At 42.0% G+C, this 26,472-nt stretch overlaps 1 protein-coding gene across 6 annotated transcripts in view; it reads right to left on the reverse strand.

Annotated features, from left to right (window-relative positions):
• LOC112219707 (calmodulin-regulated spectrin-associated protein 1-B) overlaps positions 1–26,472 on the reverse strand; it is a 131,969-nt gene that overhangs the window by 34,250 nt on the left and 71,247 nt on the right. For all 6 annotated transcript variants that reach the window (XR_006079433.1, XR_006079432.1, XM_024381214.2 and 3 more), the window contains 3 exons: positions 7,150–7,289; positions 6,396–6,492; positions 6,069–6,201 (listed from right to left, as the gene is read on the reverse strand). Coding sequence is in view for 4 of the 6 variants with exons in the window: in XM_024381214.2 (XP_024236982.1) it covers positions 6,069–6,201; positions 6,396–6,492; positions 7,150–7,289 (370 nt within the window). In the remaining 2 variants the exon portion in view is untranslated. The remainder of the gene's footprint in view (positions 1–6,068; positions 6,202–6,395; positions 6,493–7,149; positions 7,290–26,472) is intronic.

The raw sequence follows: 26,472 nt of genomic DNA on the forward strand, positions 1-26,472 counted from the left end.
TTAATGTCTCGTACCCCTTCAAACATTCAACTTCCAGCTGCGTACCCCCTCTAGCACCAGGGTCAGCGCATTCTCAAATGTTGTTTTTTGCCATCATTGTAAGCCCGCAAAGGCAAACACACAATACAATACATTTATTATACATAAGAATTTGTTTTTGTCACAACCCGTCTCGTGGGAAGTGACAAAGAGCTCTTATAGGACCAGGGCACAAATAATAATAATCAACCATTTTGCTCTTTATTTAGCCATCTTACATATTAAACCTTATTTGTTAATCAAAAAGGTTAATGAGAAGGGTGTGCTTGAAAGGATGCACATAACTCTGCAATGTTGGAGAGAGTCTGAGTCTTAAATCATTTTCCACACACAGTCTGTGCCTGAATTTAGTTTTCATGCTAGTGAGGGCCGAGAATCCACTCTCACATTGGTACGTGGTTGCAAAGGGCATCAGTATCTTAACATTGCGATTTGCCAAGGCAGGATATTCTGAGCGCAGCCCTATCCAGAAATTTGCCAGTGGTTCAAAATTCAATTTTCACAGAATCCAATTTCGATGAGGCTCTCTTGTTCAGATATCGGTAAGTGGACTGGAGGCAGGCCATGAAAGGAATAACTAATCCAGTTGTTTGTGTCATCCGTTTCGGGAAAGTACCTGTATAACGAGTGTGCTGAGAGTCCGGAAGCAAGTACAGGGAGTGAGTGTTTTAATAAATAAACAAAACAATGAACACAAACAGCGCACCGACATGAAACAGAGTCAATAACACCTGAGGAAAGAACTAAAGGGTTGTGACAGATATAGGGAAGATAATCAAGGAGGTGATGGAGTCCAGGTGAGTGTCATGAGGCGCTGGTGCGCTTGATGATGGTGACAGGTGTGCGGATAATCAGCAACCTGATGACCTAGAGGCCGGAGAGGGAGTATACGTGACAGCACCCCCTCCCCGACGCGCAGCTCCAGCCGCAGGACGCCGACAAAGGGGATGAACCCGGGGATCAAAAGCGGACCGGTCACCCCTGCTGAAGCGCGGGAACATGTCACGCCGGCTGAGGCGCGGGTACCTGTCGAGCTGGCTGGGGAAAGCTAAATCTAACTCTAGATATACAGATGTACACACAATTTTAGAAGAAATTGATCGGGAAAATGAGACAGAGATTGTTGGAGGATGATTCATTTAGCGATTCCCAAATGGAGAAATATTTTTTGAACGGAGAGGACATCGTTGGACTGGTAAGTTTTTCTCATGCCAATGCCTTTGTTTGAAATTAATGATATAAAATATTATTTGTGAAATGAAATAGCCTATTTGAGGCTGTTGGGTGGAGGGCAGGCCCACAACAATGGCCAAAGTGAAATGGAGACAGTAGATACAGCTGGCCTGTTGTAATATAATAAAGACAGTAGATCTAGCTGGTCTGTCATAATATAATAGACAGTAGCTCTAGCTGAAATGTCATAATATAAACGAGACAGTAGATCTAGCAGGTCTATAATAATATATCCAACCTTATGTTCCCTGTACTCTATATACATCTGTTTATTATACCTGTTGATACTGGGCTCATATGTGGAACTATTCTAACTGAACATTTTCTTTCACAGTGACACTGACTCCGAATGGGAGACCCCAGTGCCATCCCCCACTGAAGCTGGTTCATTCAGCTCCTGCCACAAGTGGTGTTCATCTGCCCAAATCTATTTCTGCAGGCATGGATGTGCCTCAGGGCCAAAAGGGCATAGCATGGAGGCGTCGCTGTGTTCTTTGCAAAATGAAGTCCCCCATCACCTGCACCACATGCTTGGTGACCCTCTGCTTTACAGCAGAAAGAGACTGCTATGGCACCTGGCATCACAGCAGCACAATATTGTGTATTGGACTGAGGGTCTTCCAAATATTGAAAGTGTTATTTTGTAAATGTATATATATTCTTTTCATTTTTTTCCTAAATTTTTTGGGTGTGTGTGTTAGAATACCATTTTGGTATTTTGCATATAGTTATTCCATTCAAAATGTATAACTTCACCAATTTGGCCACTTGGGTACATTTGGGCTACTTGTGTGGGACACCTGGGTGACTTCATGATAAATGTCATGTAAGCACACTCATTTTGGAAGTTATCATTCTGAAACTTTGCACAAGTACTGTTGCCCTCTTATGTTTTTCACTGAAATTGTCCCCATCATCCTATCTGAATGTTTGTATTGTCTTGTTCATTTTAAAGATGATGATACAACAATAAAAATGAAAAAACATGTTTTTTTCATTGTATTATCTAAACCAGATCTATTGTGTTATATTCTCCTACATTCAATTCACATTTACACAAACTTCAGAGTGTTTCCTTTCAAATGAAATCAATAATATTTATATCCTTAGTTCTGAACCTGAGCTACTGGCAGTTAGATTTGGGTATGTCTTCAGGCAGAAATTGAAAAAAGTAGGGGGTTAGCTGTAAGAGGTTAAGAGGCTCCACTGTCCTCCACTCATTACCTGTATTAATGGCACCTGTTTGAACTTCTTATCAGTATAAAAGACACCTGTTCACAACCTCAAACAGTCACACTCCAAACTCCACTATGGCCAAGACCAAAGAGCTGTCAAAGGACACCAGAAACAAAATTGTAGACCTACACCAGGCTGGGAAGACTGAATCTGCAATAGGTAAGCAGCTTGGTTTGAAGAAATCAACTGTGGGAGCAATTCTTAGGAAATGGAAGACATACAAGACCACTGATAATCTCCCTCGATCTGGATCTTTTTTTCTCATTTTGTCTGTCATAGTTGACTAAATAATGTTTTGCCCCACTGTATCTACATAGGCGTACAGAGGCCCATAATCAGCAAGCATCACTCCTGTGTTCCAATGGCACGTTGTGTTAGCTAATCCACGTTTATCATCTAGAAGGCCACCATTCCGGAGTCGCCTCTTCACTGTTGACGCTGAGACTGGTGTTTTGCGGGTACTATTTAATGAAGCTTCCAGTTGAGGACTTGTCTGTTTCTCAAACTAGACACTAATGTACTTGTCCACTTGCTCAGTTGTGCACCGGGGCCTCCCACTCCTCTTTCTATTCTGGTTAGAGCCATATTTGCAATGTAGTTCTCATATTTGCACGAGATCTTCAGTTTCTTAGCAATTTCTCGCATGGAATAGCCTTCATTTCTCAGAACAAGAATAGACTGACGAGTTTCAGAAGGAAGTTCTTTGTTGCTGGCCATTTTGAGCCTGTAAACGAACCCACAAATGCTGATGCTCCAGATACAGTTTTCAGCTGTGCTAACATAATTGCAATATAACATAATTAGCCTTATAAAATAATTAACTTGTATTAAGTAAAACATTGAGCCATTGGAACACAGGAGTGATGGTTGCTGATAGTGGGCCTCTGTACGTCTATATAGATATTCTATAAAAAAATCTGCCGTTTCCACCTACAACAGTCATTTACAACATTAACAATGTCTACACTGTATTTCTGATGTGTTTTTTTATGTTTGATGTTATTTTAATGGACCAAAAAATTGCTTTTCTTTCCAAAAACATGGACATTTCTAAGTGACCCCAAACTTTTGAACGGCAGTGTATATATTTCCGAAACGTTCTTATACAATCTGCTAGATACAGGACAAACACTTCAAAACCTTGTTTCTTATGTTTTATTTTTTGACTGTCTTTTTTGCCATTTAATCAATGCGTTTCTCTGGGCTACAGTAGTAAAGGCCAAATTCAATATTTAAAAAATATTATTATTTTTTAACCTAAAGGAACCTAAAATTCTAAATCAAATAGCTAAAATCCATAGTATGACCATCTTAAAACAATTCCATATGTCAGCTTCAAAACTTTTGTGAAGATTTAAACCAGTTAGCAAGTGTTTTTAATTCTGTTTTTTTTCGTCCAAATTAAGTTCCAAATGTAATGTTGATTGCCGCAGTATAATATCCTGCTTGTATTTTCCCAACAAACAATGGTTTGACTTACTTTTTATATTACCCTAATAAAGTTTAGAAGCTTTTGTGAAGGTTTAGTGTGGTGTTGCTATTAACCTATTATACTGCAGGCCTATGATATGAAGTTGGTGCGCACCGACGCTCCAACTGATTCCGCCATTGAACTTAAGGTGAGGAAGAATGTTTTAGGCCGGCTATTTCCAAACTGGGTTACGCGCAATGCCGTCGGGGGTACACCAAATAAAAATATGATTCACATTTTCAAACAGTCCACTTAGATTTTCCAAGGGGCTATTTATTTGGGTGATGTTTTTTTCTCACCTGAGTAGCCTCGTTTCACTGCCAAAAATAAAAATTAACCATCTAGTCTTCGGCAAAATAACAACACAATGTCAAATACAGGGAGCTTTGTCAAATAATTAACATCCAATCCCATTAACCGTTACTCTCTCGACGGGAATTCTACTAACGGTCCGTATGTAGCCAAGCGTAGCTGCTGCTCATTCCATTTGCTCGAAAATTGATAAATGGTTAAAAAAGTTAGGCCCGTGTCCAGAGACACATACCAGCTCTACTGGTAGTTCTGGTACTACCAGCAGTACTACACCTGCACCTGTCCATGACACAAGTTGTTCTGCTTCCACGAGCACATCCAATGCTAACATCAGTAATTCTACATTTATTGCTAGCCCAGCTAGCATGGACACTGACAGTTGTGAATCTGATGCAGCCGAAGAGCTACTGCCCCCTTACCAGGGAAAGCACCAAACAACAGACAGGGACGTTGGACCATCGAAGAGGCGCAAATATGAGAACTACATTGATTTGGGGTTCACTTATATTGGGAGAAGTGCCTTTCCTCAGCCACAGTGTGTAAAAGAAGAAGTTACAGGTCTGTGAGAGCCAGAAATCTTGCTTGTTTGTAGGTGACCAAATACTTATTTTCCACCATAATTTGCAAATAAATTCATTAAAAATCCTATAGTGTGATTTTCTGGATTTTTTCCCCCTCATTTTGTCTGTCATAGTTGAAGTGTACCTATGATGAAAATGACAGGCATCTCATCTTTTTAAGTGGGAGAACTTGCACAATTGGTGTCTGACTAAATACTTCTTTGCCCCACTGTATTCCATTAAAAATCTGCCGTTACCAGCTACAATAGTCATTTACAACATTAATAATGTCTACACTGTATTTCTGATCAATTTGATGTTATTTTAAATGGACAAAAAAAATAGCTTTTCTTTCAAAAAGAAGGACATTTCTAAGTGATTCCAAACTAGTGTATATATATTTTATTTTATTTAACTAGGCAAGTCAGTTAAGAACAAATTGTTATTTATAATGATGGCCTACTCCGGCCTATGGGACTCCCAATCACAGCCGGATGTGATACTGCCTGGATTCGAACCAGGTACCATATTGAAGCCTCTTGCACTGAAATGCTGCGCTACTCGGGAGCCCAAAAAGGAGAGAGTGCAGCAGCATGCCCCCGCGAAACAGGTACTTTGGCATGTAGACACTTTCATTACAGAAATCACGAGGATATAGTACTTTACTGTTTGACCAAATCATGGTTTTAGCCTCCTAAAAAATAGGAAGTTTTTAGTGAGGTGAATGAATCTGAATCTGCAGCCCGCACCGATGCAACCAATAAATGTTTGAACTCGAACAGCCAAGTCAAAGGGTCGCAGTCTAAAGCCTTTTCACTATATTTGACTTCAATGAAAAAGGCCTCCAACTTCGCCATCAACAGCAGCCTAGGCCGAGGCTCCTCTCTGGTTTTCTATCTCTCCTCAGTAGCATGTCAGCTCTGGACAATTTGGCCGGTTACAATTTTATTGATCAACTTTTCATTTATTTTAAAATCGGCCAAAAGCCAGCAATTACCGGCTAACAGAAACCCTGACACACACAAGCACGCCCGCACACACACAGGTACGCACACACACACACACACACACACACACACACACACACACACACACACACACACACACACACACACACACACACACACACGTGAGCAAAAGCTCATTCCAATCCTAGCAGAAAACTAAGATAACACAGACAGAAACAGACTGACAGAAAAGTGAGTTTTAAGTAGTACCTGTTACAGATATCTGGGCTTTGGGACGTTGTTATGATGTCAGGAGAGCCAGGTGTGGCCAGGAAGTTGCGTTTGGTAGCATTGGAGATGGAGACATGGGGGCGGGAATCCTTGGGCTGCAGCAGTGACCTCACTATGAGATTGATGGCAAAGAGTGTCAACCAAAACACTGAGGAACCTTATAGATTAGTGTTCTTATGAGTAGCTCAAAGACAAATTTAAAAAACCTGATGAAAACATTGGCTCTGGATGAATGAAAGGCAGTAGCACATATTATACAACAGTGTAAAATAATATATTATATGAGGAAGAATACAACGTCTGTACCGTCTTTGACTTCTTGCAAGTCCCGGGGCTGGACAAAGTCGGGCTTGAGGATCTCAAACCACCAGAATAGCTCTGCGATGAACACCATGACATTGTGCTTTGGAAAGATGTCAGAAACAACAGAGTCAACACCACAACATTGGAGAGTGTTTAAATAACTGGTAACTGCCAAAATAATGGAAACACTTAAGCAAATGAGGGATACATAGTGTATTGAGACAGCGTTTTCCACGACCCAAAACACAAAATTATGGAATTTCTTGTGGAAGAACGGAACTCTATTGGAGGGGTGCGACACCAAACAATTATAGAATCTATGTCCATGTGCATTTAAGCTGTTCTGGCTTGTTGTGGCCCAAATCCCTATTAAGACCCTTTATGTTGGTGTTTCCTTTATTCTGGCATTTACATGTATGTCTGCTAGTAGTGAGTGCATTGAGGTCCTGTTTAAATGCTTTCAAGATGCATCCTACTTCCCTCTTTATAGAACTGGCCAATGTTCTGATAGGATTGGATAGGTTAAAGCCATGTAATGGAACCCCTTATTTAGTTTGAATCACAGAAGGGAGGGAGCAGAGATATACATTAAAAGTATTCAAACAGGGTCTCTGTATTTCCTCAATTCCTCCTGAAACACAATGGAAGAGGTCTGACCTCCTACAATGCGCTATGAGAAGCAATGAGTGAGGCTAATCAAGAAAGAATGATAGCCTCTGTTTCTCCACTGAGGGAAAGTAGTAGAATGGGGGCTCACCTTCAGCACTGGGGGAGCATACAGCACATCTTCTGGACGCAGGTGGAAGCTTCGGTTCAGGTACTCATTACAAAACTCCCTCAAGAGCTGGATGTTGTACAGGCTGTCTGCTACGGAGGACACCACTTTCAGGCAAATATCTGGAAGACACATAGAAAGGGCTTTAAAAAATTAATGTGATTGATTTTTTACTTCACTGTTAGAATGAGGCTATATTAGCTAACCTTGTCATACATATTGTAATCTCTCGAGGACAGACACACAACATAACTAGTACAGAAACAAGACCAGTGTTGGGGGTTGACTTTAAAGTACTCAATACTTTGTGGTAACTAATAACCTAACGCGTTAGTTTTTATGTAATCCGTTACCTAGTTACTTTTACAATATTATTGACCTTTTCTTTGTTGGCAAAATAAAAATGATTCCCCTTAAGATATGTTCGTTGCGATATTTCTATTCCAGCACAAAAGTTGTGGCGGGTAGCTGGGCAGGGTAACTTGTAGCTAGCGAGATGGCAGAGACAATAGCCTTAATCGTGGACATATTCGCATTATTTTGAATTGGTAGAAGGACAGATCTTGACGCTACTTACACGCGCACACACAGGATCATCGGGTTCAGGTGAGTGCTCCATTTACTGTCTGGTAATAATGCAGACAACGTAGCTAGGAGATCAATTTAGGCTCAGTTGATAAGAATTTAAATCTAAAGCTCCGTCGTCGCCATAAACATAAAGGAAAGGGCACTACAGAATCTGTATGCCCAGATGGAGGACAGCTTCAACAGGATACCATGGTCTACAGTACCCTATGGAGGACAGCTTCTTCAACAGAATAACATGGTCTACAGTACCCTATGGAGGACAGCTTCTTCAACAGAATAACATGGTCTACAGTACCCTATGGAGGACAGCTTCTTCAACAGGTCTACCATGGTCTTCACAGTACCCCCTATGGAGGACAGCTTCTTCAACAGAATACAGTACCCTATGGAGGACAGCTTCTTCAACAGAATAACATGGTCTACAGTACCCTATGGAGGACAGCTTCTTCAACAGAATAACATGGTCTACAGTACCCTGGAGGACAGCTTCTTCAATAGAATAACATGGTCTACAGTACCCTATGGAGGACAGCTTCTTCAACAGAATAACATGGTCTACAGTACCCTATGGAGGACAGCTTCTTCAACAGAATAACATGGTCTACAGTACCCTATGGAGGACAGCTTCTTCAACAGAATAACATGGTCTACAGTACCCTATGGAGGACAGCTTCTTCAACAGAATAACATGGTCTACAGTACCCTATGGAGGACAGCTTCTTCAACAGAATAACATGGTCTACAGTACCCTATGGAGGACAGCTTCTTCAATAGAATAACATGAGGACAGTACCCTATGGAGGACAGCTTCTTCAATAGAATACCATGGTCTACAGTACCCTATGGAGGACAGCTTCTTCAATAGAATAACATGGTCTACAGTACCCTATGGAGGACAGCTTCTTCAACAGAATACCATGGTCTACAGTACCCTATGGAGGACAGCTTCTTCAACAGAATACCATGGTCTACAGTACCCTATGGAGGACAGCTTCTTCTTCAACAGAATAACATGGTCTACAGTACCCTAGGAGGACAGCTTCTTCAACAGAATAACATGGTCTACAGTACCCTATGGAGGACAGCTTCTTCAACAGAATAACATGGTCTACAGTACCCTATGGAGGACAGCTTCTTCAACAGAATAACATGGTCTACAGTACCCTATGGAGGACAGCTTCTTCAACAGAATAACATGGTCTACAGTACCCTATGGAGGACAGCTTCTTCAACAGAATAACATGGTCTACAGTACCCTATGGAGGACAGCTTCTTCAACAGAATAACATGGTCTACAGTACCCTATGGAGGACAGCTTCTTCAACAGAATATGGTCTACACCCTATGGAGGACAGCTTCTTCAACAGTACATGGTCTACAGTACCCTATGGAGGACAGCTTCAACAGGATACCATGGTCTACAGTACCCTATGGAGGACAGCTTCTTCAACAGAATAACATGGTCTACAGTACCCTATGGAGGACAGCTTCAACAGAATAACATGGTCTACAGTACCCTATGGAGGACAGCTTCAACAGGATAACATGGTCTACAGTACCCTATGGAGGACAGCTTCTTCAACAGAATAACATGGTCTACAGTACCCTATGGAGGACAGCTTCTTCAACAGAATAACATGGTCTACAGTACCCTATGGAGGACAGCTTCTTCAATAGAATAACATGGTCTACAGTACCCTTCTTCAATAGAATGGAGGAGGACAGCTTCTTCAACAGAATACCATGGTCTACAGTACCCTATGGAGGACAGCTTCTTCAACAGAATAACATGGTCTACAGTACCCTATGGAGGACAGCTTCATGGTCTAACAGGAGGATTCTTCAACATGGTCTACAGTACCCTATGGAGGACAGCTTCTTCAACAGAATAACATGGTCTACAGTACCCTAACAGGAGGACAGCTTCTTCAACAGAATAACATGGTCTACAGTACCCTATGGAGGACAGCTTCTTCAACAGAATAACATGGTCTACAGTACCCTATGGAGGACAGCTTCTTCAATAGAATAACATGGTCTACAGTACCCTATGGAGGACAGCTTCTTCAATAGAATAACATGGTCTACAGTACCCTATGGAGGACAGCTTCTTCAACAGAATACCATGGTCTACAGTACCCTATGGAGGACAGCTTCTTCAACAGAATAACATGGTCTACAGTACCCTATGGAGGACAGCTTCTTCAACAGAATAACATGGTCTACAGTACCCTATGGAGGACAGCTTCTTCAATAGAATAACATGGTCTACAGTACCCTATGGAGGACAGCTTCTTCAACAGAATAACATGGTCTACAGTACCCTATGGAGGACAGCTTCTTCAACAGAATAACATGGTCTACAGTACCCTATGGAGGACAGCTTCTTCAACAGAATAACATGGTCTACAGTACCCTATGGAGGACAGCTTCTTCAATAGAATAACATGGTCTACAGTACCCTATGGAGGACAGCTTCTTCAACAGAATAACATGGTCTACAGTACCCTATGGAGGACAGCTTCTTCAATAGAATAACATGGTCTACAGTACCCTATGGAGGACAGCTTCTTCAATAGAATAACATGGTCTACAGTACCCTATGGAGGACAGCTTCTTCAACAGAATACCATGGTCTACAGTACCCTATGGAGGACAGCTTCTTCAACAGAATAACATGGTCTACAGTACCCTATGGAGGACAGCTTCTTCAACAGAATAACCATGGTCTACAGTACCCTATGGAGGACAGCTTCTTCAATAGAATAACATGGTCTACAGTACCCTATGGAGGACAGCTTCTTCAACAGAATAACATGGTCTACAGTACCCTATGGAGGACAGCTTCTTCAATAGAATAACATGGTCTACAGTACCCTATGGAGGACAGCTTCTTCAACAGAATAACATGAATAACATGGTCTACAGTACCCTATGGAGGACAGCTTCTTCAATAGAATAACATGGTCTAGTACTTGGAGGACAGCTTCTTCAACAGAATAACATGGTCTACAGTACCCTATGGAGGACAGCTTCTTCAACAGAATAACATGGTCTACAGTACCCTATGGAGGACAGTTCTTCAACAGAATACCATGGTCTACAGTACCCTATGGAGGACAGCTTCTTCAACAGAATAACATGGTCTACAGTACCCTATGGAGGACAGCTTCTTCAACAGAATAACATGGTCTACAGTACCCTATGGAGGACAGCTTCTTCAATAGAATAACATGGTCTACAGTACCCTATACAGTACCCTATGGAGGACAGCTTCTTCAACAGAATAACATGGTCTACAGTACCCTATGGAGGACAGCTTCTTCAATAGAATAACATGGTCTACAGTACCCTATGGAGGACAGCTTCTTCAACAGAATAACATGGTCTACAGTACCCTATGGAGGACAGCTTCTTCAACAGAATAACATGGTCTACAGTACCCTATGGAGGACAGCTTCTTCAATAGAATAACATGGTCTACAGTACCCTATGGAGGACAGGAATAACATGGTCTACAGTACCCTATGGAGGACAGCTTCTTCAACAGAATAACATGGTCTACAGTACCCTATGGAGGACAGCTTCTTCAACAGAATAACATGGTCTACAGTACCCTATGGAGGACAGCTTCTTCAACAGAATACCATGGTCTACAGTACCCTATGGAGGACAGCTTCTTCAACAGAATAACATGGTCTACAGTACCCTATGGAGGACAGCTTCTTCAATAGAATAACATGGTCTTACCCTATGGAGGACAGAACAGAATAACCATGGTCTACAGTACCCTATGGAGGACAGCTTCTTCAACAGAATAACATGAAGTACCATGGTCTACAGTACCCTATGGAGGACAGCTTCTTCAACAGAATAACATGGTCTACAGTACCCTATGGAGGACAGCTTCTTCAATAGAATAACATGGTCTACAGTACCCTATGGAGGACAGCTTCTTCAATAGAATAACATGGTCTACAGTACCCTATGGAGGACAGCTTCTTCAACAGAATATGGAGGACAGCTTCTTCAACAGAATAACATGTCTACAGTACCCTATGGAGGACAGCTTCTTCAACAGAATAACATGGTCTACAGTACCCTATGGAGGACAGCTTCTTCAACAGAATAACATGGTCTACAGTACCCTATGGAGGACAGCTTCTTCAACAGAATAACATGGTCTACAGTACCCTATGGAGGACAGCTTCTTCAACAGAATAACATGGTCTACAGTACCCTATGGAGGACAGCTTCTTCAACAGAATAACATGGTCTACAGTACCCTATGGAGGACAGCTTCTTCAACAGAATAACATGGTCTACAGTACCCTATGGAGGACAGCTTCTTCAATAGAATAACATGGTCTACAGTACCCTATGGAGGACAGCTTCTTCAATAGAATAACATGGTCCACAGTACCCTATGGAGGACAACATGGTCTACAGTACCCTATGGAGGACAGCTTCAACAGAATTCAATATGGAATAACATGGTCTACAGTACCCTATGGAGGACAGCTTCTTCAACAGAATAACATGGTCTAATAACATTCTTCAACAGGTAACATGGTCTACAGTACCCTATGGAGGACAGCTTCTTCAACAGAATAACATGGTCTACAGTACCCTATGGAGGACAGCTTCTTCAACAGAATAACATGGTCTACAGTACCCTATGGAGGACAGCTTCTTCAACAGAATAACATGGTCTACAGTACCCTATGGAGGACAGCTTCTTCAACAGAATAACATGGTCTACAGTACCCTATGGAGGACAGCTTCTTCAACAGAATACCATGGTCTACAGTACCCTATGGAGGACAGCTTCTTCAACAGAATAACATGGTCTACAGTACCCTATGGAGGACAGCTTCTTCAACAGAATACCATGGTCTACAGTACCCTATGGAGGACAGCTTCTTCAACAGAATAACATGGTCTACAGTACCCTATGGAGGACAGCTTCTTCAACAGAATAACATGGTCTACAGTACCCTATGGAGGACAGCTTTCAACAGAATACCATGGTCTACAGTACCCTATGGAGGACAGCTTCTTGGTCTAATAGGAATAACAGAATAACATGGTCTACAGTACCCTATGGAGGACAGCTTCTTCAACAGAATAACATGGTCTACAGTACCCTATGGAGGACAGCTTCTTCAACAGAATAACATGGTCTACAGTACCCTATGGAGGACAGCTTCTTTAACAGAATAACATGGTCTACAGTACCCTATGGAGGACAGCTTCTTCAACAGAATAACATGGTCTACAGTACCCTATGGAGGACAGATTCTTCAATAGAATAACATGGTCTACAGTACCCTATGGAGGACAGCTTCTTCAATAGAATAACATGGTCTACAGTACCCTATGGAGGACAGCTTCTTCAATAGAATAACATGGTCTACAGTACCCTATGGAGGACAGCTTCTTCAACAGGATAACATGGTCTACAGTACCCTATGGAGGACAGCTTCTTCAACAGAATAACATGGTCTACAGTACCCTATGGAGGACAGCTTCTTCAACAGAATAACATGGTCTACAGTACCCTATGGAGGACAGCTTCTTCAATAGAATAACATGGTCTACAGTACCCTATGGAGGACAGATTCTTCAACAGAATAACATGGTCTACAGTACCCTATGGAGGACAGCTTCTTCAATAGAATAACATGGTCTACAGTACCCTATGGAGGACAGCTTCTTCAATAGAATAACATGGTCTACAGTACCCTATGGAGGACAGCTTCTTCAACAGAATAACATGGTCTACAGTACCCTATGGAGGACAGCTTCTTCAATAGAATAACATGGTCTACAGTACCCTGGAGGACAGCTGGAGGGACAGCTTCTTCAACAGAATAACATGGTCTACAGTACCCTATGGAGGACAGCTTCTTCAACAGAATAACATGGTCTACAGTACCCTATGGAGGACAGCTTCTTCAACAGAATAACATGGTCTACAGTACCCTATGGAGGACAGCTTCTTCAACAGAATACCTACAGTACCCTATGGAGGACAGCTTCTTCAATAGAATAACATGGTCTACAGTACCCTATGGAGGACAGCTTCTTCAACAGAATAACATGGTCTACAGTACCCTATGGAGGACAGCTTCTTCAACAGGTCTAATACCATGGAGGACAGCTCTAGAATAACATGGTCTACCCTATGGAGGACAGCTTCTTCAACAGAATAACATGGTCTACAGTACCCTATGGAGGACAGCTTCTTCAACAGAATAACATGGTCTACAGTACCCTATGGAGGACAGCTTCTTCAACAGAATAACATGGTCTACAGTACCCTATGGGACAGCTTCTTCAATAGAATAACATGGTCTACAGTACCCTACAGGACAGTACCCTTCTTCAACAGAATAACATGGTCTACAGTACCCTATGGAGGACAGCTTCTTCAACAGAATAACATGGTCTACAGTACCCTATGGAGGACAGCTTCTTCAACAGAATAACATGGTCTACAGTACCCTATGGAGGACAGCTTCTTCAACAGAATAACATGGTCTACAGTACCCTATGGAGGACAGCTTCTTCAACAGAATAACATGGTCTACAGTACCCTATGGAGGACAGCTTCTTCAACAGAATAACATGGTCTACAGTACCCTATGGAGGACAGCTTCTTCTACAGTACAATAACAGAATACCATGGTCTACAGTACCCTATGGAGGACAGCTTCTTCAACAGAATAACATGGTCTACAGTACCCTATGGAGGACAGCTTCTTCAATAGAATAACATGGTCTACAGTACCCTATGGAGGACAGCTTCTTCAACAGAATAACATGGTCTACAGTACCCTATGGAGGACAGCTTCTTCAATAGAATAACATGGTCTACAGTACAGCTTCTTCAACAGAATAACATGGTCTACAGTACCCTATGGAGGACAGCTTCTTCAATAGAATAACATGGTCTACAGTACCCTATGGAGGACAGCTTCTTCAACAGAATAACATGGTCTACAGTACCCTATGGAGGACAGCTTCTTGGTCTAAGTAGAGGACAGCTTCTTCAACAGAATAACATGGTCTACAGTACCCTATGGAGGACAGATTCTTCAACAGAATAACATGGTCTACAGTACCCTATGGAGGACAGCTTCTTTAACAGAATAACATGGTCTACAGTACCCTATGGAGGACAGCTTCTTCAACAGAATAACATGGTCTACAGTACCCTATGGAGGACAGATTCTTCAATAGAATAACATGGTCTACAGTACCCTATGGAGGACAGATTCTTCAATAGAATAACATGGTCTACAGTACCCTATGGAGGACAGCTTCTTCAATAGAATAACATGGTCTACAGTACCCTATGGAGGACAGCTTCTTCAATAGAATAACATGGTCTACAGTACCCTATGGAGGACAGCTTCTTCAACAGAATAACATGGTCTACAGTACCCTATGGAGGACAGCTTCTTCAACAGAATAACATGGTCTACAGTACCCTATGGAGGACAGCTTCTTCAACAGAATAACATGGTCTACAGTACCCTATGGAGGACAGCTTCTTCAACAGAATAACATGGTCTACAGTACCCTATGGAGGACAGCTTCTTCAACAGAATAACATGGTCTACAGTACCCTATGGAGGACAGCTTCTTCAACAGAATAACATGGTCTACAGTACCCTATGGAGGACAGCTTCTTCAACAGAATACCATGGTCTACAGTACCCTATGGAGGACAGCTTCTTCAACAGTACCCTATGGAGGACAGCTTCTTCAACAGAATACCATGGTCTACAGTACCCTATGGAGGACAGCTTCTTCAACAGAATAACATGGTCTACAGTACCCTATGGAGGACAGCTTCTTCAACAGAATACCATGGTCTACAGTACCCTATGGAGGACAGCTTCTTCAACAGAATACCATGGTCTACAGTACCCTATGGAGGACAGCTTCTTCAACAGAATAACATGGTCTTACCCTAAGGACAGCTTCTTCAATAACATGGTCTACAGTACCCTATGGAGGACAGCTTCTTCAACAGAATAACATGGTCTACAGTACCCTATGGAGGACAGTAATAGAATAACATGGTCCAGTACCCTATGGAGGACAGCTTCTTCAACAGAATAACATGGTCTACAGTACCCTATGGAGGACAGCTTCTTCAATAGAATAACATGGTCTACAGTACCCTATGGAGGACAGCTTCTTCAATAGAATAACATGGTCTACAGTACCCTATGGAGGACAGCTTCTTCAACAGAATAACATGGTCTACAGTACCCTATGGAGGACAGCTTCTTCAACAGAATAACATGGTCTACAGTACCCTATGGAGGACAGCTTCTTCAATAGAATAACATGGTCTACAGTACCCTATGGAGGACAGATTCTTCAACAGAATAACATGGTCTACAGTACCCTATGGAGGACAGCTTCTTCAACAGAATAACATGGTCTACAGTACCCTATGGAGGACAGCTTCTTCAACAGAATAACATGGTCTACAGTACCCTATGGAGGACAGCTTCTTCAACAGAATAACATGGTCTACAGTACCCTATGGAGGACAGCTTCTTAACATGGTCAACCCTATGGAGGACAGCTAGGAGGATAACAGAATAACATGGTCTACAGTACCCTATGGAGGACAGCTTCTTCAATAGAATAACATGGTCTACAGTACATGGTCTACAGTACCCTATGGAGGACAGCTTCTTCAAGGACAGAATAACATGGTCTACAGTACCCTATGGAGGACAGCTTCTTCAACAGAATAACATGGTCTACAGTACCCTATGGAGGACAGCTTCTTCAACAGAATACCATGGTCTACAGTACCCTATGGAGGACAGCTTCTTCAACAGAATAACATGGTCTACAGTACCCTATGGAGGACAGCTTCTTCAACAGAATAACATGGTCTACAGTACCCTATGGAGGACAGCTTCTTCAACAGAATAACATGGTCTACAGTACCCTATGGAGGACAGCTTCTTCAACAGAATAACATGGTCTACAGTACCCTATGGAGGACAGCTTCTTCAACAGAATAACATGGTCTACAGTACCCTATGGAGGACAGCTTCTTCAACAGAATAACATGGTCTACAGTACCCTATGGAGGACAGCTTCTTCAACAGAATAACATGGTCTACAGTACCCTATGGAGGACAGCTTCTTCAATAGAATAACATGGTCTACAGTACCCTATGGAGGACAGCTTCTTCAATAGAATAACATGGTCTACAGTACCCTATGGAGGACAGCTTCTTCAACAGAATAACATGGTCTACAGTACCCTATGGAGGACAGCTTCTTCAATAGAATAACATGGTCTACAGTACCCTATGGAGGACAGCTTCTTCAACAGGATACCATGGTCTACAGTACCCTATGGAGGACAGCTTCTTCAACAGAATAACATGGTCTACAGTACCCTATGGAGGACAGCTTCTTCAACAGAATAACATGGTCTACAGTACCCTATGGAGGACAGCTACAGTACCCTATGGAGGACAGCTTCTTCAACAGAATAACATGGTCTACAGTACCCTATGGAGGACAGCTTCTTCAACAGAATAACATGGTCTACAGTACCCTATGGAGGACAGCTTCTTCAACAGAATAACATGGTCTACAGTACCCTATGGAGGACAGCTTCTTCAACAGAATAACATGGTCTACAGTACCCTATGGAGGACAGCTTCTTCAACAGAATAACATGGTCTACAGTACCCTATGGAGGACAGCTTCTTCAACAGAATAACATGGTCTACAGTACCCTATAGGACAGCTTCTTCAATGAATAACATGGTCTACAGTACCCTATGGAGGACAGCTTCTTCAATAGAATAACATGGTCTACAGTACCCTATGGAGGACAGCTTCTTCAATAGAATAACATGGTCTACAGTACCCTATGGAGGACATCTTCAACAGAATACCATGGTCCACAGTACCCTATGGAGGACTTCAACAGAATAACATGGTCTACAGTACCCTATGGAGGACAGCTTCTTCAATAGAATAACATGGTCTACAGTACCCTATGGAGGACAGCTTCTTCAACAGAATAACATGGTCTACAGTACCCTATGGAGGACAGCTTCTTCAACAGAATAACATGGTCTACAGTACCCTATGGAGGACAGCTTCTTCAACAGAATAACATGGTCTACAGTACCCTATGGAGGACAGCTTCTTCAATAGAATAACATGGTCTACAGTACCCTATGGAGGACAGCTTCTTCAACAGAATAACATGGTCTACAGTACCCTATGGAGGACAGCTTCTTCAACAGAATAACATGGTCTACAGTACCCTATGGAGGACAGCTTCTTCAACAGAATAACATGGTCTACAGTACCCTATGGAGGACAGCTTCTTCAACAGAATAACATGGTCTACAGTACCCTATGGAGGACAGCTTCTTCAACAGAATAACATGGTCTACAGTACCCTATGGAGGACAGCTTCTTCAACAGAATAACATGGTCTAGTACCCTATGGAGGACAGCTTCTTCAACAGAATAACATGGTCTACAGTACCCTATGGAGGACAGCTTCTTCAATAGAATAACATGGTCTACAGTACCCTATGGAGGACAGCTTCTTCAACAGAATAACATGGTCTACAGTACCCTATGGAGGACAGCTTCTTCAAGAATAACATGGTCTACAGTACCCTATGGAGGACAGCTTCTTCAATAGAATAACAGGTCTAAGTACCCTATGGAGGACAGCTTCTTCAACAGAATAACATGGTCTACAGTACCCTATGGAGGACAGCTTCTTCAATAGAATTCTACAGTACCCTAGAATAACAGAATAACATGGTCTACAGTACCCTATGGAGGACAGCTTCTTCAACAGAATAACATGGTCTACAGTACCCTATGGAGGACAGCTTCTTCAATAGAATAACATGGTCTACAGTACCCTATGGAGGACAGCTTCTTCAACAGAATAACATGGTCTACAGTACCCTATGGAGGACAGCTTCTTCAATAGAATAACATGGTCTACAGTACCCTATGGAGGACAGCTTCTTCAATAGAATAACATGGTCTACAGTACCCTATGGAGGACAGCTTCTTCAACAGAATAACATGGTCTACAGTACCCTATGGAGGACAGCTTCTTCAATAGAATAACATGGTCTACAGTACCCTATGGAGGACAATAGAATAACATTCTTCAACAGAATAACATGGTCTACAGTACCCTATGGAGGACAGCTTCTTCAACAGAATAACATGGTCTACAGTACCCTATGGAGGACAGCTTCTTCAATAGAATAACATGGTCTACAGTACCCTATGGAGGACAGCTTCTTCAACAGAATAACATGGTCTACAGTACCCTATGGAGGACAGCTTCTTCAACAGAATAACATGGTCTACAGTACCCTATGGAGGACAGCTTCTTCAACAGAATAACATGGTCTACAGTACCCTATGGAGGACAGCTTCTTCAACAGAATAACATGGTCTACAGTACCCTATGGAGGACAGCTTCTTCAATAGAATAACATGGTCTACAGTACCCTATGGAGGACAGCTTCTTCAACAGAATAACATGGTCTACAGTACCCTATGGAGGACAGCTTCTTCACATGGTCTACAGTACCCTATGGAGGACAGCTTCTTCAATAGAATAACATGGTCTACAGTACCCTATGGAGGACAGCTTCTTCAACAGAATACATCTAAGGACAGCTTCTTCAATAGAATAACATGGTCTACAGTACCCTATGGAGGACAGCTTCTTCAACAGAATAACATGGTCTACAGTACCCTATGGAGGACAGCTTCTTCAACAGAATAACATGGTCTACAGTACCCTATGGAGGACAGCTTCTTCAACAGAATAACATGGTCTACAGTACCCTATGGAGGACAGCTTCTTCAACAGAATAATAGAATAACATGGTCTACAGTACCCTATGGAGGACAGCTTCTTCAATAGAATAACATGGTCTACAGTACCCTATGGAGGACAGCTTCTTCAACAGAATAACATGGTCTACAGTACCCTATGGAGGACAGCTTCTTCAACAGAATAACATGGTCTACAGTACCCTATGGAGGACAGCTTCAACAGAATAACAACAGAATAACATGGTCTACAGTACCCTATGGAGGACAGCTTCTTCAACAGAATAACATGGTCTACAGTACCCTATGGAGGACAGCTTCTTCAATAGAATAACATGGTCTACAGTACCCTATGGAGGACAGCTTCTTCAACCATGGTCTACAGTACCCTATGGAGGACAGCTTCTTCAACAGAATAACATGGTCTACAGTACCCTATGGAGGACAGCTTCTTCAACAGAATAACATGGTCTACAGTACCCTATGGAGGACAGCTTCTTCAACAGAATACCATGGTCTACAGTACCCTATGGAGGACAGCTTCTTCAACAGTACCCTATGGAGGACAGCTTCTTCAACAGAATACCATGGTCTACAGTACCCTATGGAGGACAGCTTCTTCAACAGTACCCTATGGAGGACAGCTTCTTCAACAGTACCCTATGGAGGACAGCTTCTTCAACAGAATACCATGGTCTACAGTACCCTATGGAGGACAGCTTCTTCAACAGTACCCTATGGAGGACAGCTTCTTCAACAGAATACCATGGTCTACAGTACCCTATGGAGGACAGCTTCTTCAATAGAATAACATGGTCTACAGTACCCTATGGAGGACAGCTTCTTCAATAGAATAACATGGTCTACAGTACCCTATGGAGGACAGCTTCTTCAACAGAATAACATGGTCTACAGTACCCTAGGACAGTTCAACAGAATAACATGGTCTACAGTACCCTATGGAGGACAGCTTCTTCAATAGAATAACATGGTCTACAGTACCCTGGAGGACAGATTCTTCAACAGAATAACATGGTCTACAGTACCCTATGGAGGACAGCTTCTTCAACAGAATAACATGGTCTACAGTACCCTATGGAGGACAGCTTCTTCAACAGAATAACATGGTCTACAGTAGCCTTCAATAGAATAACATGGAGGACAGCTTCTTCAACAGAATAACATGGTCTACAGTACCCTATGGAGGACAGCTTCTTCAACAGAATAACATGGTCTACAGTACCCTATGGAGGACAGCTTCTTCAACAGAATAACAGAATAACATGGTCTACAGTACCCTATGGAGGACAGCTTCTTCAATAGAATAACATGGTCTACAGTACCCTATGGAGGACAGCTTCTTCAACAGAATAACATGGTCTACAGTATATGGAGGACAGCTTCTTCAACAGAATAACATGGTCTACAGTACCCTATGGAGGACAGCTTCTTCAACAGAATAACATGGTCTACAGTACCCTATGGAGGACAGATTCTTCAATAGAATAACATGGTCTACAGTACCCTATGGAGGACAGCTTCTTCAATAGAATAACATGGTCTACAGTACCCTATGGAGGACAGCTTCTTCAATAGAATAACATGGTCTACAGTACCCTATGGAGGACAGCTTCTTCAACAGGATAACATGGTCTACAGTACCCTATGGAGGACAGCTTCTTCAACAGAATAACATGGTCTACAGTACCCTATGGAGGACAGCTTCTTCAACAGAATAACATGGTCTACAGTACCCTGGAGGACAGCTTCTTCAACAGAATAACATGGTCTACAGTACCCTATGGAGGACAGCTTCTTCAACAGAATAACATGGTCTACAGTACCCTATGGAGGACAGCTTCTTCAATAGAATAACATGGTCTACAGTACCCTATGGAGGACAGCTTCAATAGAATAACATGGTCTACAGTACCCTATGGAGGACAGCTTCTTCAATAGAATAACATGAATAACATGGTCTACAGTACCCTATGGAGGACAGCTTCTTCAACAGAATAACATGGTCTACAGTACCCTATGGAGGACAGCTTCTTCAACAGAATAACATGGTCTACAGTACCCTATGGAGGACAGATTCTTCAACAGAATAACATGGTCTACAGTACCCTATGGAGGACAGCTTCTTCAACAGAATAACATGGTCTACAGTACCCTATGGAGGACAGCTTCTTCAACAGAATAACATGGTCTACAGTACCCTATGGAGGACAGCTTCTTCAACAGAATAACATGGTCTACAGTACCCTATGGAGGACAGCTTCTTCAACAGAATAACATGGTCTACAGTACCCTATGGAGGACAGCTTCTTCAACAGAATAACATGGTCTACAGTACCCAGCTTCTTCAATGAATAACATGGTCTACAGTACAGGAGGACAGCTTCTTCAATAGAATAACATGGTCTTCAACAGTAACCCAGTACCCTGGAGGACAGCTTCTTCAATAGAATAACATGGTCTACAGTACCCTATGGAGGACAGCTTCTTCAATAGAATAACATGGTCTACAGTACCCTATGGAGGACAGCTTCTTCAACAGAATAACATGGTCTACAGTACCCTATGGAGGACAGCTTCTTCAATAACATGGTCTACAGTACCCTATGGAGGACAGCTTCTTCAACAGAATAACATGGTCTACAGTACCCTATGGAGGACAGCTTCTTCAACAGAATAACATGGTCTACAGTACCCTATGGAGGACAGCTTCTTCAACAGAATAACATGGTCTACAGTACCCTATGGAGGACAGCTTCTTCAACAGAATAACATGGTCTACAGTACCCTATGGAGGACAGCTTCTTCAATAGAATAACATGGTCTACAGCTTCTTCAACAGTACCCTATGGAGGACAGCTTCTTCAACAGAATAACATGGTCTACAGTACCCTATGGAGGACAGCTTCTTCAATAGAATAACATGGTCTACAGTACCCTATGGAGGACAGCTTCTTCAACAGAAACATGGTAAGTACCCTGGTTCTTCAATAGAATAACATGGTCTACAGTACCCTATGGAGGACAGCTTCTTCAACAGAATAACATGGTCTACAGTACCCTATGGAGGACAGCTTCTTCAATAGAATAACATGGTCTACAGTACCCTATGGAGGACAGGACATGGTCTACAGTACCCTATGGAGGACAGCTTCTTCAACAGAATAACATGGTCTAAGTACCCTAGGAGGATAACATGGTCTACAGTACCCTATGGAGGACAGCTTCTTCAACAGAATAACATGGTCTACAGTACCCTATGGAGGACAGCTTCTTCAACAGAATAACATGGTCTACAGTACCCTATGGAGGACAGCTTCTTCAATAGAATAACATGGTCTACAGTACCCTATGGAGGACAGCTTCTTCAACAGAATAACATGGTCTACAGTACCCTATGGAGGACAGCTTCTTCAACAGAATAACATGGTCTACAGTACCCTATGGAGGACAGCTTCTTCAACAGAATTGGTCAAGTAGAATAACATGGTCTACAGTACCCTATGGAGGACAGCTTCTTCAATAGAATAACATGGTCTACAGTACCCTATGGAGGACAGCTTCTTCAACAGAATAACATGGTCTACAGTACCCTATGGAGGACAGCTTCTTCAACAGAATAACATGGTCTACAGTACCCTATGGAGGACAGCTTCAATAGAATAACATGGTCTAAGTACCCTATGGAGGACAGCTAACAGAATAACATGGTCTACAGTACCCTATGGAGGACAGCTTCTTCAACAGAATAACATGGTCTACAGTACCCTATGGAGGACAGCTTCTTCAACAGAATAACATGGTCTACAGTACCCTATGGAGGACAGCTTCTTCAATAGAATAACATGGGAGGACAGATTCTTCAATAGAATAACATGGTCTACAGTACCCTATGGAGGACAGCTTCTTCAACAGAATAACATGGTCTACAGTACCCTATGGAGGACAGCTTCTTCAACAGAATAACATGGTCTACAGTACCCTATGGAGGACAGCTTCTTCAATAGAATAACATGGTCTACAGTACCCTATGGAGGACAGCTTCTTCAACAGAATAACATGGTCTACAGTACCCTATGGAGGACAGCTTCTTCAACAGAATAACATGGTCTACAGTACCCTATGGAGGACAGATTCTTCAACAGAATAACATGGTCTACAGTACCCTATGGAGGACAGCAATAGAATAACATGGTCTTACCCTAAGGACAGAATAGAATAACATGGTCTACAGTACCCTATGGAGGACAGCTTCTTCAACAGAATAACATGGTCTACAGTACCCTAACAACAGAATAACATGGTCTACAGTACCCTATGGAGGACAGCTTCTTCAACAGAATAACATGGTCTACAGTACCCTATGGAGGACAGCTTCTTCAACAGAATAACATGGTCTACAGTACCCTATGGAGGACAGCTTCTTCAACAGAATAACAGAATAACATGGTCTACAGTACCCTATGGAGGACAGCTTCTTCAATAGAATAACATGGTCTACAGTACCCTATGGAGGACAGCTTCAACAGAATAACATGGTCTACAGTAACAGAATAGAATAACATGGTCTACAGTACCCTATGGAGGACAGCTTCTTCAATAGAATAACATGGTCTACAGTACCCTATGGAGGACAGCTTCTTCAAGTACAGAATAACATGGTCTACAGTACCCTATGGAGGACAGCTTCTTCAACAGAATAACATGGTCTACAGTACCCTATGGAGGACAGCTTCTTCAACAGAATAACATGGTCTACAGTACCCTATGGAGGACAGCTTCTTCAACAGAATAACATGGTCTACAGTACCCTATGGAGGACAGCTTCTTCAACAGAATAACATGGTCTACAGTACCCTATGGAGGACAGCTTCTTGGTCTAACAGAATAACATGGTCTACAGTACCCTATGGAGGACAGCTTCTTCAACAGAATAACATGGTCTACAGTACCCTATGGAGGACAGCTTCTTCAACAGAATAACATGGTCTACAGTACCCTATGGAGGACAGCTTCTTCAACAGAATAACATGGTCTACAGTCTACAGTACCCTATGGAGGACAGCTTCTTCAACAGAATAACATGGTCTACAGTACCCTATGGAGGACAGCTTCTTCAACAGAATAACATGGTCTACAGTACCCTATGGAGGACAGCTTCTTAACAGAATAACATGGGAGGACAGCTCTACAGTACCCTATGGAGGACAGCTTCTTCAACAGAATAACATGGTCTACAGTACCCTATGGAGGACAGCTTCTTCAATAGAATAACATGGTCTACAGTACCCTATGGAGGACAGCTTCTTCAACAGAATAACATGGTCTACAGTACCCTATGGAGGACAGCTTCAGCTTCAATAGAATAACATGGTCTACAGTACCCTATGGAGGACAGCTTCTTCAATAGAATAACATGGTCTACAGTACCCTATGGAGGACAGCTTCTTCAACATGGTCTACAGTAACATGGAGGACAGCTTCTTCAACAGAATAACATGGTCTAGTACCCTATGGAGGACAGCTTCTTCAACAGAATAACATGGTCTACAGTACCCTATTGAGGACAGCTTCTTCAACAGAATAACATGGTCTACTGTACCCTATGGAGGACAGCTTCTTCAATATAATAACATGGTCTACTGTACCCTATGGAGGACAGCTTCTTTAACAGAATAACATGGTCTACAGTACCATATGGAGGACAGATTCTTCAATAGAATAACATGGTCTACAGTACCCTATGGAGGACAGCTTCTTCAACAGAATAACATGGTCTACAGTACCCTATGGAGGACAGCTTCTTCAATAGAATAACATGGTCTACAGTACCCTATGGAGGACAGATTATTCAACAGAATAACATGGTCTACAGTACCATATGGAGGACAGATTCTTCAATATAATAACATGGTCTACAGTACCATATGGAGGACAGCTTCTTCAACAGAATACCATGGTCTACAGTACCCTATGGAGGACAGCTTCTTCAACAGTACCCTATGGAGGACAGCTTCTTCAACAGTACCCTATGGAGGACAGCTTCTTCAACAGAATAACATGGTCTACAGTACCCTATGGAGGACAGCTTCTTCAACAGAATAACATGGTCTACAGTACCCTATGGAGGACAGATTCTTCAACAGAATAACATGGTCTACAGTACCCTATGGAGGACAGATTCTTCAATAGAATAACATGGTCTACAGTACCCTATGGAGGACAGATTCTTCAACAGAATAACATGGTCTACAGTACCCTATGGAGGACAGATTCTTCAACAGAATAACATGGTCTACAGTACCCTATGGAGGACAGCTTCTTCAACAGAATAACATGGTCTACAGTACCCTATGGAGGACAGCTTCTTTTTACATTCTTCTTTTTACATTTAATTAATGCGTTTCTCTGGGCTATAGTAGTGAAGGCCAAATTCAATATTTTATTTTTTTTTTTAATTGCCCAAAGGAATCTAAAATTCAAAATCAAATAGCTAAATGATCCATAGTATGACCATCTTAAAACAATTCCATATGTCAGCTTCAAAACTTTTGTGAAGATTTAAACCAAGTGTTTTTATCCTTTTTTCCCCCTGGGCAAATTAAGTTCCAACGGTAATGTTGTTTGCCGCGGTATAATATCTTGCAGATACAATAGTCATTTACAACGTTAACAATGTCTACACTGTATTTTTTTATTTTAATGGACAAACTTAAAAACTTTCACTTACTTGCTGTGCTTTTTACCAGTCAAACATAATTGTTCATTTCTTCAGTCATTTCATTCTCAACCAATATTTATATGGAACGCCATTTG

Source organism: Oncorhynchus tshawytscha, linkage group LG20 (genome assembly GCF_018296145.1).
Source record: "Oncorhynchus tshawytscha isolate Ot180627B linkage group LG20, Otsh_v2.0, whole genome shotgun sequence".
NCBI lineage: Eukaryota > Metazoa > Chordata > Actinopteri > Salmoniformes > Salmonidae > Oncorhynchus > Oncorhynchus tshawytscha.